The sequence below is a fragment of the Eublepharis macularius genome, chromosome 6 (assembly GCF_028583425.1).
Source record: "Eublepharis macularius isolate TG4126 chromosome 6, MPM_Emac_v1.0, whole genome shotgun sequence".
Taxonomy (NCBI): domain Eukaryota; kingdom Metazoa; phylum Chordata; class Lepidosauria; order Squamata; family Eublepharidae; genus Eublepharis; species Eublepharis macularius.
In genome coordinates this window covers 73,651,182-73,667,467 of record NC_072795.1, presented here as the reverse complement: position 1 = coordinate 73,667,467, position 16,286 = coordinate 73,651,182, and the positions used below count along the sequence as shown (strand labels likewise).

General features: G+C 41.3%; 1 protein-coding gene across 4 annotated transcripts in view; it reads right to left on the bottom strand.

Annotated features, from left to right (window-relative positions):
• ADD3 (adducin 3) overlaps positions 1-16,286 on the bottom strand; it is a 167,980-nt gene that overhangs the window by 29,685 nt on the left and 122,009 nt on the right. For all 4 annotated transcript variants that reach the window (XM_054982839.1, XM_054982838.1, XM_054982840.1 and 1 more), the window contains one exon: positions 7,396-7,616. In XM_054982839.1, the coding sequence (XP_054838814.1) occupies positions 7,396-7,590 (195 nt within the window). In that variant the 5' untranslated portion in view covers positions 7,591-7,616. The remainder of the gene's footprint in view (positions 1-7,395; positions 7,617-16,286) is intronic.

Here is a 16,286-nt window from a genome sequence, read left to right as displayed (position 1 = left end):
ACTCCATTGAAGTCTCCTGCAAGAATTATCTGGTCGTAAGAAAGTTCATCTAATTGCTTCCTCAAATCCTCAAAGAAGCTTTCTTTTGCTCCATTAGGTGCATAGATTCCAATCACCAGCACTTTCTTTAAATTCCATGTACATTCCACCGCTAAAAATCTGGCTTCTGGGTCCTTAAACACTAACTTTGGCTGCAGCTCCTCTCTAATATACAAGACCACTCCCCTTTTTTTCTTTTTTGTGGCCGCTGCAAAATGAGTGCCCAATTTGCTCAGTTTTAGATATTTTACATCCTGTTTTCTAATATGAGTCTCTTGTAAACAAACAATATCACATTTCTGTTTTAATAGCCAGTGAAAAGTACTTTTTCTCTTATTGGGTGAATTAAGTCCATTTACATTCCAAGATATAACCTTACATTCCATGTTCATAGCCTTGTTGCTGGTAAGTCCTTTTCATTGTCCCTCATAAACTTTTCCATTTCAAATTCAGATCTGATGCGCTTTTTCACTCCTCCAAACTCAAATGCCAGTCCTTCCGGTAATTCCCATCTATACCTTATTTTCATGTCCTTCAAAATTTGGACTAAGGCTTTATATTTTTTCCAATCAAGCAACACCGATCTAGGTAACTCCTTCATAATAATCACCGTCTTGCCGAAGATATTTCAGCACAACATAGGACATTGCTTTTTTACATGACAGCAGCGGCTAGACTTTTGTATGCGCAAAAGTGGAAAGTACAAGAAGTGCCAACTATCGAGGACTGGATTCACAAATTGCTGTACATGGCGGAGAGGGATAAACTGACAAGAAAACTAAGAGACCTTGATCCAGGACAGTTTAACACAGATTGGGAGAAGCTGAAACAACATTTGGTGAAAAAATGGGAGGTGGGAGGAGAACTGTGGCAGTTTGAAAATTATTGAAGAAAAACAAAAGAAGAGAGAAGTGACTATACCGGGGGGAGGAGAGTTAAAGAAGAATTACTAAGCAATTATTCTATTTGATTATTTTATACAGTATTAAGTAATAGTTATTATGTGATATAAAAGAATAGAAATTAATTAATTAATTATGTTGCTGGCAGATAGGGGTGTAATTGAGAATTAACAGAATTAAAATTCATGAATACAAGAAGGGGGGGAATGAGAAGTAGCATATAGAATATAGGTTAAATTGATTGACTTATGCTGAAGGTATTTTTGGTTATAGCGATATTTAGAAATGTGCAGAACATGGGTCAAATTGATTGACTTATGTCGAATGTATATTGTGTTTATAGGTATATTTAGAAATGTGTAGAATACGAGTCAAATTGATTGACTTTATGTTACAAAGATAAGAGATATAAGAGGAAGTAAAGAGTAACATATAGAGTATAAGCTAAATTGGTTGACTTATAAATGTATTCATCACTTATGAGTACTCAAGTTATGTATAGGGAGGGATAAATTGTTTGTCCCATATTGATGACATTAGAATGAATAAGTTAGAGTACAGGATATTGAGAATATTACCAGTATTATTACTATTGAATAACATGCCAGGAATGTATTAGTTAGTTGATAAGTGAAGGGAAATTGACTTAGCACTGTGTTATAATAGACTAGCTTAGAAGAGTGTGAAAGTATATGTTTAATTGACAAAATAAGTTGAAATGAGTAGGGGAAGAATAGACAAAGGGTTGGAAAACTGTTGGAAGTCAACAAACGGGGGGGGGGGTGAAAGGGAGGGGGTTAGAACTGGAATATTAAAGTAATTTGATTGTTATAAATGACAAAATATTTCTAATTCCAATAATTTTTTTTTTTAAAGGAAACTACATGCACATCCACCCATGCACACCTTGCAATGTGAAAAAGGCAAACTTCATGCTAGGGATTATGAAGAAAGGGGTCTAAGACAAAACAGCCAATATTGAAATGTTCTTGTACAGATCTGGTGAAGCTTCTTTTGGACTACTCTGTAGAGTTCTGGCTACTATACCCACAAAAAAGATATTTTAGAACTGGAAAAGTGCAGGAGAGGGCAGCCAAGGTGATCAAGGAGCTGGAGCACTCTTCCTATGAGGATAGACTAAACAGAATAGGTTTAAACAGAAGATAACTAAAGGGAGGACACAACAGAGGTTTATAAAATCATGCACAGAGAGCAGAAAACAAAGAGAAAACTTTCTGCCATAATATTAGAATTCACAGGCACCCAATGAAGTCGATGGGCAGTAGATTAAGGACAGACAAAAGGCAGCACCTCTTCACTCAATAAGTTATTAAATTGTGGAATTTGGTGCCATTAGCAGGTACTGATGGATATTAGCATAGATGTCTTTTAAAGGGGATTAAAAAGATTCATTAAGGATAGGTCCATGAATGATTACTGGCCATGATGACTAAAAAGAACCTCCCCATCTGGAGGCTGTAAACTGCTAAATCAGTGGGAGGCCTTGAGGTTTACTTCTTGTTTGTCGTCCTTCCAGCAAAACTGCTTGGTTATTGTGTAATACAGGGTGCTTGAGTAGTTGGACCACTGTTCTGATCCAACAAAGCACTTGTTATGCTCTTACCATCCAAAATGTGGCACTTTTTATGCCATACACATCTGTGGCCTAATAAAGATGAAAGGAACCTTGAACAGAGAGCACTGAGTTTTGATCTCTGAGCACTGAGTTTTGATCTCTGTGTATAACACCTTCCCAGATATCCAAATCTCATTCTCCTTATAAGCTTGCCCCTATGTTGTCCCACTCCAGTATGTAACATGCATAATACGTTACTCTGCAACAGGATTTGCAAGCATCTTCTCCATCTTTCTACAGAAAATACACAAACAAAATCTACAACAACCAAAATATTCTAATTTGTTACTGCAAACATATTCATTTGTATGTTATTCATGCTTTCTAGAGACATCTCCAAGGCACATCTGGCCCAGGAGTAATTGTACACAAATACCATCCTTCCTTCTGTTGTAAGCCATTCTGGAGATTCCAAGAAACGTTCAGAGACAGACGTATGTGCTGCCAGTTATTGAGATTAGAAACAAACTAGGAACTCAGCAACTAGAGGCTCTATCTCAGCTTTTGTTTTCACCTATTTGCCTTAGACCTCATGTTGTCTGGTGGACTGTCTGGCTACACATCCAGTGCTGGTGCTCTGCCGCACATACTCAGAAGGATATATAGTCAAATGGCAGGTACACTACAAATCACTTATATCAGAGTTCTGTGGCTTTCTGCTTAGGAGACACGGGCTAACTTCTGAATATGAAGTCATTGTATGAATGCTAATATTCTGCTGCACATTTCTGACTACAGCAATGGAACTTTCCCAGGACAAATCAGTATTTTTAAAAAGCAATGGGAAACAATTGCCTAATCAGCATCAGTTTCAAACACCTATGGAAAATAAAAATCAATGTAGTAATTTTTTTTTAAGTAGGAAGGCCCAAAATTATTTCAGAACAAATACTTGATGAAAACACTAAATCGGGAACATAATGTTGCTAAGCAGCAATTGCCAAAGGAATGAGAAATAATACTAGATTTGTGGGTGCTCTATAATTTATGCAGTTTAAATGTTTCAGCTATGGGATTTACAACCACACCTACCAACCCCTTGTGGAGGCAGGGGATCCCTTGCCAGCCTTTGCTCCCCACCTACCCCCACCTCTACTCACCTGGCTGGCAGAGGGAGGGAAGGTACCTGGGGGGAGGCATATTTCATTTCTTTGGAATCATATTTTAAAATATGCAAGGAGGGGGCCTCTAAAAATCCAAAACCCAACTCACAAATCTAAATTCTAACAGATTCCCTCTGCCAGCATAGAAAAAAAATCTAAAACTCTTTCTCAAAATTCCACAGAGTCTGAAATTCCTAATCTAATGAATATTGAATTTTCAAATTTTCAGGGAGGGTTTTGCTTTATTGGAGCAATTCAAAATTAGATACTCAACTTTAGCTGCATTAGAGTTATACTTAGTTTAAAATGGCTTTTTTTTGTTGCCTGACAACTCTACCTTACCAATGGCTAAGCTGTTGTGACATTGTGAAATGCTCATAAATAGTCCAATGTCCTAGACAAACAATTCATGAATATTCCTTCATGAACTTCCTTAACACCCATATGTCCACTGCAATTTCAGTGATGTTAATCAGCTGACGGTGGGGAGAACCGTTTGAGTTACAGCTATTAAGACATAAGAACACCTATATGCTGATGAATATATTGATGAAAGCCTTCTGTGACTTGGACACAGCTATCCATTCCTAGCATAAAACTGGAATAACCATAACTGATATATTTAACTAACACAGAACCTATCTGCTTCAAAAGCTGTGGGAACCATAACAATGTCAACTTCAGTCAACAAAAGAATGAAAGCAACACATACACACACACAGCCTCACCCACCCCCATGAAAAGAAAGCAGAATGAACTCAAAGCAGCACATATACACACACAGCCCCACCCACCCACTCCCCCAATGAAAATAAAACAGAATGAATTCAAAGCAGCACACACATACACAGAAACCCCTGAATGAAATGGTAAGCAGAATGAACTCAAAGCAGCTTACCCTCCTCTGCAGAGCCCTTCCGGGCCCCCCCCTCTCTCTCTCTCACACACACACACACACGCACGCATGCACGCACACAGAGGAATGGAAAAAAAGCAGAATGAACTCAAAGCAGCTTACCCTCCTCTGCAGAGCCCTTCCGGGCCCCATCTCTCTCTCTCTCTCTCTCTCTCTCTCTCTCTCTCTCACACACACACACACACACACACACACACACGCATGCACGCACGCACACAGAGGAATGGAAATAAAGCAGAATGAACTCAAAGCAGCTAAGCGTCCTCTGCGGAGCCTGGAGGGCCGAAGGAGGAAGGTATCATGTGGGCAGATTCTAGAGCTTCCAGAATGGCGTTCCAGAGCATTCCCCCTCAAAAAAAGCCCTGCAGATAACACAATTTTAGATGCAAATGCATAAATTATGCCTTATAGACCTGCCAAATAGAAAAATGAGAAATGCATTTGCAATAGGTTCAAACAGTTTCATTTTAAAAGGTTTTTGAGATGTGTGTTCTAATTAAAAAAAACCTTCCTATGCTATTTATCACTAATTACATTCTATGGTTGTTGTGGGTTTTCTGGGCTGTACTGCCGTGGTCTTGGCATTGTAGTTCCTGACATTTCACCAGCAGCTGTGGCTGGCATCTTCAGAGGTGTAGCACCAAAAGACAGAGATCTCTCAGTGTCACAGTGTGGAAAAGATGTTGGCAGGTCATTTATATCTACTCAGGAGGGGTGGGGTTGAGCTGAGTCATCCTGTAAGAGTTTCCCAGGGTGTGGAATGCTAATGGCGGGAGGCTTCACTGTATCCTGAGGAGGTTCTTTGCATACGGATTGGTGCTTGATGTGCTAATCTTCTCTGCAGGGCTATTGTCGGGTATAGAGTGTTTTGTTAGCCTGGTGTTTTTCAGAACTGGAAACCATGCTCTGTTCATTCTTAAGGTTTCTTCTTTCCTGTTGAAGATACAGTGAAGCCTCCCGCCATTAGCATTCCACACCCTGGGAAACTCTTACAGAATGACTCAGCTCAACCCCACCCCTCCTGAGTAGATATAAATGACCTGCCAACATCTTTTCCACACTGTGACACTGAGAGATCTCTGTCTTTTGGTGCTACACCTCGGAAGATGCCAGCCACAGCTGCTGGCGAAATGTCAGGAACTACAATGCCAAGACCACGGCAATACAGCCCAGAAAACCCACAACAACCATCGTTCTCCGGCCGTGAAAGCCTTCGACAATACATCAATTACATTCTAATTTAAAAAAACCAATATATTTAATTCACTCTTACTTAATAAAAGCTATCAATGGGGAAAAAACTTTAATAGCTTACATATTTTGGATGCTATTACAACCCATTACACCACTGTAAATGTCTATTCTTTAGTCATCACTTTGCCCTTTATGACCCTGGCCTACTACATATAGCTTCCTATTTAAATTTTATTTTAGCTGCTTGTATTAGGTCTTTTCAGCTTCTGATCATTAGGAATTTTTGTAATCCCATCCCAGCCTGAATACAGAAATTTTTTTGCTCTAATACTCTGATGTTCTTCCGTGTACTCTGCTGTATAGGCAACATGTACACTTCTTTGACTCCACTGCAGTGAGAAACTTACCATTAGAAGTGTGTTCAATTAATATGATCACGAGAAGAGAAAAAACTGTCTTTCAGCAGTTTCAGATGCAAATTAAGAATATAATGCATTATTCAAAAAACATGCTATGGTATAGAATCTGAATGTCTTTGAATTGCTAGTTTTAAATACTTTCATGTGGTGAAAAGTAATGGTACACTCTTTTAAATGATAGAGAGAGATACTATCTCAGATGGTAGGTTGCTTTATGATTGGCTGGTCGTTTTCCCCTAGACTCTAAAACGATCAAACAACACATAGGCTGACATAAATTGAGGTTTAACTGAAAAGGAGTGAATGCTCCCAGGAATTAAATGCCTTCAGATATCACATCCTCAACAGCGAATGCCTTGCTGTATCACATGCACTTCCAAAGACTGTGGCCAAAGGCTATGGCTGAGAAGGGGGGCAGATTTCTTGGCACACAGTACCTTCAACATAACAACCAGACACGTGCAAAAGAAAAATCCAGTAAGCATATGAATGTTTCAAAAACCATATTTCTTAGTTAATAATTTAATGATTTCCCTTGGACTTCTAAAAGTGTTTACAGGTTTGTCTATAGTTATTATGTATCGATCTCACAATTACAATGGAGCGTAAAACTGGTAACTCATTTTCCAGTGGTAAAGATTGTCTTAAATGTCTTCATGTGATTGACTTGGTCTGCAGGAAAAAGTAGACTGTATGATATAGCTTTTCAACAAACCAAATCTTATGAAGGATCTGAGATAGCCTTTAAGAACAAAGTTTAAAATAAAAATGGAATGCTAATCTGCATGTGAATGCCCTAACAGTGTATATCTGGCCAGTGACTTTCTTTTTTTCCTTTCAGTCTCAACAGCAAGCAAATGCCATGTAGCTAGGAAGCTACTTTTGTGCAGTGTTAATGAAGCATAGCATTAAGAGGGGAGAGAAAAAAAGTAAACCTCTGAATAAAAGATTGTTTGTTCGCACATGAAAACTGTGCAAACAAATACAGTACAAACTATCCACTGATGACTCTTGGGGAAAATCCCATGGGCCCTGAAATCTTCCCTCTGGCTATTATGTAACCCAAGATGATTCTCCCCCTTTTCAGTTTTTTCTTTTTTAAATCATGTATTTGCACGCACACACAGATGCAAGATGCTGAAAATGAAGAAACACAGTTTCCTTTCCCTCCTTTAATCCTACTCACAGGACTTTGCAGTATCTGGGTGACTCTCTTCCTTTGTTCCATCATATTGAAGTCTTGCCTGAGGTCAGGAGACATGTTTCTTTCACGGATATAGTCAGGGTCATTTTCATTGATGCGGTCAAAATATCTCTCTTTGTGAGGCATGCTGGGAGGTGGAGGAGTTGTGATTACCCCCTGGTTCATCTCACCACTCATGCTTCAATTTGGATTACCGTCTTCACCTGAAACAATAAGGAACCAGCAGAGATTTAATGACATTTAAAACAAAATCAAACAACCTGAAGAAGTGTGCACAAACTTTCCTTCTTTCCTAAAAGAGGGCAAAGAAAAAAGAACTCAAATATGCCACATAACAATTTTTTACAAAGTTAAAAATTATGCCTTACATGTTCTTATTGCAGTACATTAACTGTAGATCTGTATTGTATTTCAATCCACCCACCCCCAAACTTTCATTTTTCCTGAGGAAAAATGGTGTGTGCGTGTGCGTGTGCCCCGCCTGACTTCAAAATTTCTGGAAATTTTACTCTAGTTCTAGGTATGAGATTAATATCTCCCTTCTTTCAAGTCCTCTAGAAGGCCCCAAGAGCTTGTGAATTTCATACCAACCAACTATTGACAGTCAGGAGCAGTAAAATATTCCATACTTTCCTTCTTCAAAGCCAGGTGAAAAGGAAAAAAAAAGATCTCATATCCTCTGAGCATAGCCTGAGGGGACAGAGGTCTTTATATTTTATGGGCTTAGGAATAGAGGTGGGCACGAACAATACAAAAAAAAAAAAAAACACAAACAGCCCGTTCAGCTGTTTGTGAGCAAGCTGTTCATGAGGCCCCGTTCCCGATGAACATGTGTTTGTTCCAAGCCCTGTTCGTGGTGTTCATCAGCTGTTCGTCAAGCCAGACAGTCTGGCACCTTTCAATCAATTCCCTTGGCAACAGTAGGCATGGATTTTCTGAACTCTTTCTGAACTCCTGTTGCCCTGGAAACCCCAATCTAAGCCCAGGGGCACTTCACTCCCAACTCAGCCGCTTGTCAGGGGTTTCCTAACAAAGTATCCCTCCTCCCTCCAGCCAGCTGGAAGGAGGGAGACTTTGAAGGGAAGAAGGTTCCCCACATCGTTTGCAAATGGCATGGGGAACCTTCTTCCCTTCAGAGTCTCCCTCCCTCCCTCCAGCCAGCTGGAAGGAGGGAGACTTTGAAGGGAAGGAGGTTCCCCACGCCATTTGCAAAGGCACAGGGAATTTTCTTCCCTTCAAAGTCCCCCCCCCTTCCTCCAGCTGGCTGGGAGACTTTGAAGGGAAAGAGGTTCCCTATGCCGTTCACAAAAGGTATGGGGAACCTTCTTCCCTTCAGAGTCTCCCCCCCCCCGCTCTAGCCAGCTGGAAGAAGGGAGACTTTGAAGGAAAGGAGGTCATTTCTGCCTTGGTGGACTACGGTGCTTCACTCCTAAAGAAACCTACTCTGGATCCAGGACAGCTGAATAACTACCATCCAGTCTCAAACATACCATTTTTGAGCAAGGTGACTGAACAAGTGTTGGCTGAGCAACTTGCAGGATTCCTGAATAAAGCAGATTGTTTTCAGTCCTGAACATTGGACTGAAATGGCCTTGGTTACCATGATGGATGGACTTGAGCCAGGAGATGGATGGGGGAGTGCAACTCTGTTAATTCTCTGGACCTTTCAGCAGCTTTTAATACCATCAATCATGGTATCCTTCTGGACTGCTTTTCAGGGGTGGGACCAGCAGGCGCTATTCTGGTGTGGTTTTGGTTCTAACCTGGAGGTAGGTTTCAGAGTGATGCTGAAGGACTGCTGCTCTGCCCCTTACTTTCTGGCCTATGGCATTCCGCAAACTTCTATCTTATCCCCCAAGCTGTTGGAAGTCATCATCCGGAGATTTCGGCTGAGTTCCCACCAATATGCAAATGACACTCAGCTCCATCTCTCACTTCCAGCAGATATCAGGGAGGCTATGGAAACTGTGAACAGGTTCCTGAAGGAAGTTTTCAGATGACTGAGAGCTAAGAAGCCAAAACTTAATCTCAACAAAACAGAGGTGCTACTGATTGGGGGGTGGGGAGGTTTGATCGCAGGAATTGGGGTATCTTCTGATTTGGACAGAGTTGGGGTTCTTAGCTTGAAGGTGCTCCTAGACCTTCGCCTCCAGTTGCATAAACAGGTGATAGTGGTGACTACGGTTGCTTTTCACTAGCTTTGGCTGGTCAGTAAGGTGCAGCCCTTCCACTGTGGCACACACTCTAGTAACATCTAAATTAGATTACTGCAGTGTGCTCTATGTGGAGCTGTCCTTGAAGAGAGTCTGGAAGTTATGGTTGGTACAGAATGCTGTGGCCAGTATACTGACTGGAGTGGATTGTACACCGTATCACTCCAGCCTTATTCCATCTATACTGGCTCCCAATTTATTTCTGGGCCCAACTCAGCTATTGACGTTTAAAGCCCTATATGGCTTGAGGCCAGCATACTCCTAAGAACCACCTTTTCTCATATGAACTTACCCATATACTCTGGTCATCTTCTCAGGCCCTGCTTCAGGTGCCCCTGATCTCAGGCTAGATGGGTGGCAACCCTAGCAAAGGCCTTCTCAATCATGGAGCCAAAACTTTGGAATTCCCTCCCAAAGGTTCATCTGGCTCCCTCTATTGCTGTCTTTGGCTAGAGGGTGGAGAACTTGTTTGTTTTGTTTGGCATACCCCAAATAACTATTATTGGTCATTTTTGATCGTTTTGGTGTTATGTGTGTTTATTTTATTTATTTTTATTTATGTTATTTCTCACTTAGACATCTTTCTCACTGAGACTCAAGGTGGATTACACAGTGTGAGTACAGTCAATTTCAAAGACTGTAACAGGGTACATACATGCAAATTTGTAAAGATTTAAAACCAGCAGAAATCCAACACAGAGTTGAAAAAAAGCTGAAACAGAGTGTAAGCAGTTCCAAGTCTGACATATTAAACAACATAGGGATCATATGTACAGCAATAGTAGTAAAGTCTATAGTTACTCCCTATTCTTTCACTAATGCATCTCTTTAAGACTGATTCCTGATTTATACTGCCTCCAGTCTTAGGCACATCCCCTGATACCCACTTCTGCCTCCAAATGCCTCAACAAGATGGCGTGGTTTACTGTATTGGAGGCTGCAGATAAATTCAGGAGGAGCAACAAAGAAGTATGGCCATTGTCTACATTCAGGTAGAGATCATCAACTAAAGCCACCAGATCTGTCTCCATCCCATAGCCTGAATCCAGACTGAAAAGGATCCTTAGCACCAGAGTTATCCAAGACAACCGGAGTTGGTCAGCGACTGCTCTCTCAATCACTTTTCCCAGAAAAGGCAGATTAGATACTGAGCAGTAATTTGCCATGTCTTTTTTGTCTAGGGATGATAATGACCTGTTTGAGTTGCCAGGGGAAGGTGCCGAGTTAGTAACTGATTTACGATAGACCTCAATGACCCATTTATATGGTCCTTATAGGATTTTAACAACCCGGATGGGCAAGGATCCAGTGCACAAGTCGTGGCCTTCACCAATGCTAGGATCCTGTCAATATCCATCACTGTAAATGGGTCAAAGTGGTCCATAGTGAAACAGATGGTGTAGTGAGCATTTCTGCCACCTTACTGCAGGCATCCAGTACTATCTGTGCTATCAGAAAAAAAGACTCTGCAAAGGCATCACAGCTAACTGTTCTTGAGATTGTAAAGATTCAGATTTAGGAGTCAGAAGATGTCAAGATATTTTGAATGGCCTTCACTGAATTATTTTATATATACTTTATTTTAAATGTTGTTTTAATGTTGAAATGTTTTAATACCTGTCACTTTGGGGACCTTACTTTAGTGGAAAGGTGGCACAGAAATGAAATAAACATACAAACAAACAAACTTGTCTATTAAAGCAGCCAAAATTGTAAGTAAGTTAATTTATCCAAGAAGAGAAATGTATCAATGTCACTATTTCCAAGCTGGACTGTCACTTCAAAAACCTGATAACAAATCAAGTTGCTGTAAATTGCTGCTGGCAGATCTCAACAGACCACCAGATGGTGCCTCAGCCCTGAGCAGCCCTTAATCAAAACCAGCTCAGGAACTGGGAAGCAAGAGTCACATGATTCATTTCATTGACCTGCAACTGGTTTTCTGAGAGTATCTACATCCTGCAGATTCCACCCACTTATGTATGCTGCAAAAGATATCTTTTCCCAGGTGAAATTCAGAAGATAAAACCTGAAGAGAAAAAAATATGACAGGAAGTTTGACACTTATCTTTAAAGTATTTGTAAAGCACAGAGTTTTGAGTAGTAATGTGTTCAATTTTTAACATAAGGCTTGTTCATAAACTATCATCTGTTCAATACTATGGTAGATAGAATATATAACTTCTAATTACTGCCTAGAATGTACATATAAATACTTCACAAGGCATTATCTACCATGAACTTCCCCTGTGTACTGAAACAACTAGGACAAAGAAACCCTGAGGTATTTCTTGTCATTAACAAAAACACTTGAACAAGTTTATAGGATAAACAAAGCTCAGAGATTTTGAATCTGAAATTAGCTTTAAAGTGGACAGAAAATGTATTCTATTTTATTAGGTAAAGGTAAAGGTAGTCCCCTGTGCAAGCACCAAGTCATTACTGACCCATGGGGGAACGTCACATCACGACATTTTCTTGGAAGACTTTTTACGGGGTGGTTTGCCACTGCCTTCCCCAGTCATCTACACTTTACCCCAAGGAAACTGGGTACTCATTTTACTGACCTCGGAAGGATGAGTCAACCTTGAACCGGCTACCTGAACCTGGCTTCCACCAGGATCGAACTCAGGTTGCGAGCAGAGCTTGGGCTGCAGTACTGCCGCTTACCACTCTGTGTCACAGCTCTTACTTCTATTTTATTAAGGGGTGCTGAAATAGAGGAACAAGTAGAGCTGGTCCAGGAAGACGTAGGCAACTGCCCAGGTTGTCAGAGGGTATGGTTGCTGGGTTGTCAAAAGACTTACTACTGGCAAGTGGTAACCCCAAATGACCTCAGGGCCCAGTGCTGCTGCCTGTGTGCATGGGATGATTGGAGGTACCACTGGCTGTCAGGATCTACTTGCCCAGCCTGCCTTCCCCTGCCCTACCACTGTGAAGGAGGAAAGGAAGAGCAGGCAACTGGCAGCTTCATCGCACCAGGCTTCACACCTGTAGTGGTGGCTTCTGGACTGCCCCCCCCCCCAGCTGCAGCAGATCATGGTATGCCCAGGATATGGTGTGTGTGGTGGGTGGTAGGTGGTGGTGGAATGCCTGGCTCACAGCTGGCTCACAGCTGGCCAACAGCTCCAAAATCCCTTGGGTTGACCATGGAACAAGAAGTGTTTGGGGCAATAGGAGCCCCAAACATGGTTCCTAATGATAGCTATGAAAGACAGCATCTTAGCTCTGTGAGCTACTTCCCCTTCCTTGCTGCAGACAGGGAATTCTGCTTTCATATATCAGGCTGTTGTATTTTGTAGCATCACAAAATGAAAAGGAAGTAAGGTTAAGGTACAGCAAGTTCTAAACACAAATACTTAACTATGTTTTCTGTTACACTGATGGAAAGCTTTTACACTGTAGTTTAAACTTTAGGATAATATTTTCCTTCTTTTACCTGCAGCAAAAGGCATACTGATCCACAAACATTAATGACACCAAATCCAAGGATTCTACTTAACTCACTAGTGGGATGGAGAAAAATCAATGAGAATTATTCCAGACAACAAATGTCTTTATTTATTTACTTCATTTATACCCTGCCTTTCTGCTCAACTGGAACCCAAAATGGCTTACATTTTATCCACCATTTTATCCTCACAACAACCTTGTGAGGTAGGTTAGGCTGACACTCTTTGACAGGCCTAAGATCACCAGCAAGTTTCCATGGCAGAGGGGGGATTCTAGCGATTAAAGGAGAGGGCCCCTGCATCCCCAATGCAATGAGGGCCATTATAATCTCCCCACCCCCACACACAATCACAGCAGCATACAGGTTTTGGAATAGGTAGTATCACTGAACTTCAAACTCTAACAGTTAGTAGTGCAATTATATTAGACCAGTAGTTCTTATTTATTTAGAAAATTGTATGCTGCCTCACCAGAACAGCAGGAGATGGCTTATAACAATAAAATGAAACCAAACACTAAAAATAAAAATGAACAAGGAAAAAAAAGTGGGTCAGACTTGGGAGCTGCACACCCCAAAGACAAGGCTTACATCCTCCTTGTCCTGCCCTGCCACCCTTAGCACTCACCTGGTGATTATGGGACAGGCAATGGAGGCACTAACAAGTGCCAAGAATGCCGAGGAAGCCACAGGTGCAGGAAGGCCTCAGCAGCAGGAGGTGAGCTGAACAGTGGCCCCTGGGTCCTAGCTACTACCAACTTCCCAGCTGTAGCTCCAGGGCAGTCCCTTGCCTCCGTCCATGGGAAGCTCAACAGCCCACCCAGAGGAAGATGGTGCAGGAGGCACGGACAACTTGCCACAAGTAGCAGATCGATGGCAGGGAAGGCGGAGCCGGGCCACACCCCAGCACAGAGGCAGGCGGAGGAAGAGTGGCAGCACAGCAAACGTGCAGGCGGGCTAGAGGGGGTTGGAAATAGCCTGGGGAGGCTGGCAGCAGAGTGGCCACAGATGTGGCTACCTAAGGCAGCCAGGACAGTGGCTAGGTTGTTGGGGGCAGGACTAGGAGGTGGAGAGTGGGAATGGTGAAGGGATAAAAGAGAAGCTCACCCACAAGCTGAGGTGGAGAGGAAGGAGTTTTGAGGAGAGCACAGACAGAGAGCAGAGCCTATCCAAGAGAGCAGTGAGGGACGCCTGGGTGACGTTAGTCCACCCTACACTCTTTTCCTGAGACCTGGTTCACTCAGGACCCACTCAGTCAACAACACTATGGCTGAACCAGCTAAGGCAGGGTCAGAGCAGAGGAGAGCCTCACAAAAGCATATCAATAAAATAATTTAAGTCTAAAAAACATACCAATAAAATGCCAATACAAGCAAGCCAAGGCATAAAGGTACATAGAACAGAGCAGTCTAAAATGATATTGATAAAACACTAGGAACAAGCCATAAACAGCTTTTAAAAGATGGAACCCGTTTGTTAAAAGCGTTTTTTTGACCTGGCACCTAAAGGAAAGGAAAGTATGTGTTATGCGAGCCTCAAGGGGGAAGGCATTCCAAACGCGATGTGCCACTACCACAAAGACCCTGGATCTAGTTGCTACTTGCCTTACCTCTGCAAATGGGGACACAGAGAGTAGGGCTTGAGAAAAGGATCTCGGCTGGTAGGCAGGACAATATGAGAGGTGGTGGTCCTTCAACAAACTTTTCTCAATTTTTTTGGAAAGAGACTCATTTCTAAACTTATTGTAGTTTTGGGGACCTACTTTCATGAAGGAATCTAACCAGTTAACACAGAACAAGTTCATGACACACTTATTTTGCCCTCTCACAATCAAAATATTAACTTCAAATGTGGAAATCCTCAAATCATCTCTTTAAAAATGATGAAATCAGTTTGTAGTTAGATCCTAAGCCCTGCTTCATCAAAACATATGTATGCATATGTGTCAGTGCATGTGCATTGACTGCTGTGTTCTGAAAGTAAGTAAAAGCCAGTGGGAAATAATTTGTTCAAGTCTGTTACTTTACAATGAATTTGTGTGATGACAAAGGGTGGACTCAAGCAAATATCTAAATGGCCCTACAGTTCCCCCAAACTAGAGCAGGGCTCACGATTAAGGTGCTCCTTGTTCTCATGCTTCCTGTTTCATTTTTCTTTGATTTGTTAATACTGAGAAGATTAACAGCACTGGCACTCTCATTTATAAGTAAGTATTTTCTTATTCTACCTATGACATCTTGGTGCCTGATTAAATTTAACTTCTCATCTTGGCATTTTCTGACACAGCAGTATCAGGGCTTCCCACAGGCACCTGCATGGTATACTTCTGCATGGCCCCATATGCTAAACTGACAGGGATTAGGGGAATGACTGCTGCCAGACTTCACCAGCTAGAACTAATGGGTAACTAGGGAATACAAGACTCCTCCATAGTTTGCATATCACACTTTACGAATGGTAGCAAAAGCCACAATTTGAACTGTAGCAAACGTTACCTATTTGAACTGGATACTCCTAAACAAGATATTTAGATTGTGTTAAAAGGTGTTCTGAAAGTGTGTAAAGATCTTAAAACCCAAGAATTTGTTTAAAAAAATTATAATACACTATTGAAAAACTGAAAGCTGAAATTAGAATTTTTAAAATCAATGCCCAAACTCCTAATTATTATTGTTAATAGTGATCAGTTCTCCCTGTTATTCCGAGTACAGTTATGCAACTGTAATAACTCAAAAACTCAATTAATTACCGTTTGAATTCCATGCGCCCTCTACAATCAATTGGGATATGTAAATTGTATGACATGCCTTGTATGAAGGCTTCTCTTCTGAGATAGATTAACTATGTCCCCCCCCCTCTCCCCACTAGCTGGATATTTCTTATAGATGAAAGCAAACTAAATGTCCATCTGGGGAAAAAAAGAAATGCCATTTTAGGGGAAGGCCAGGATTAGTTCAAAACTGAGTTATTTAGTTGCTTTGGCAACATTAAAAGAAATGTACTTGTAAAACATTATACCTAAATCTTTTTCCCTCCACAAAGGTCAAGCTGACAACTATTGCCTTAGGGATATGAACAGAATACTTTAATGCAGTTATGCACATTTGATTACACCCCCTCAAGTTCTTTTCCATTTAGCTTAACTAAGCTGATGGAGTAGTTTTCTTCCCTTCAGAGACTCTCTTTTTAAAAACAGACTCTCATAGAAT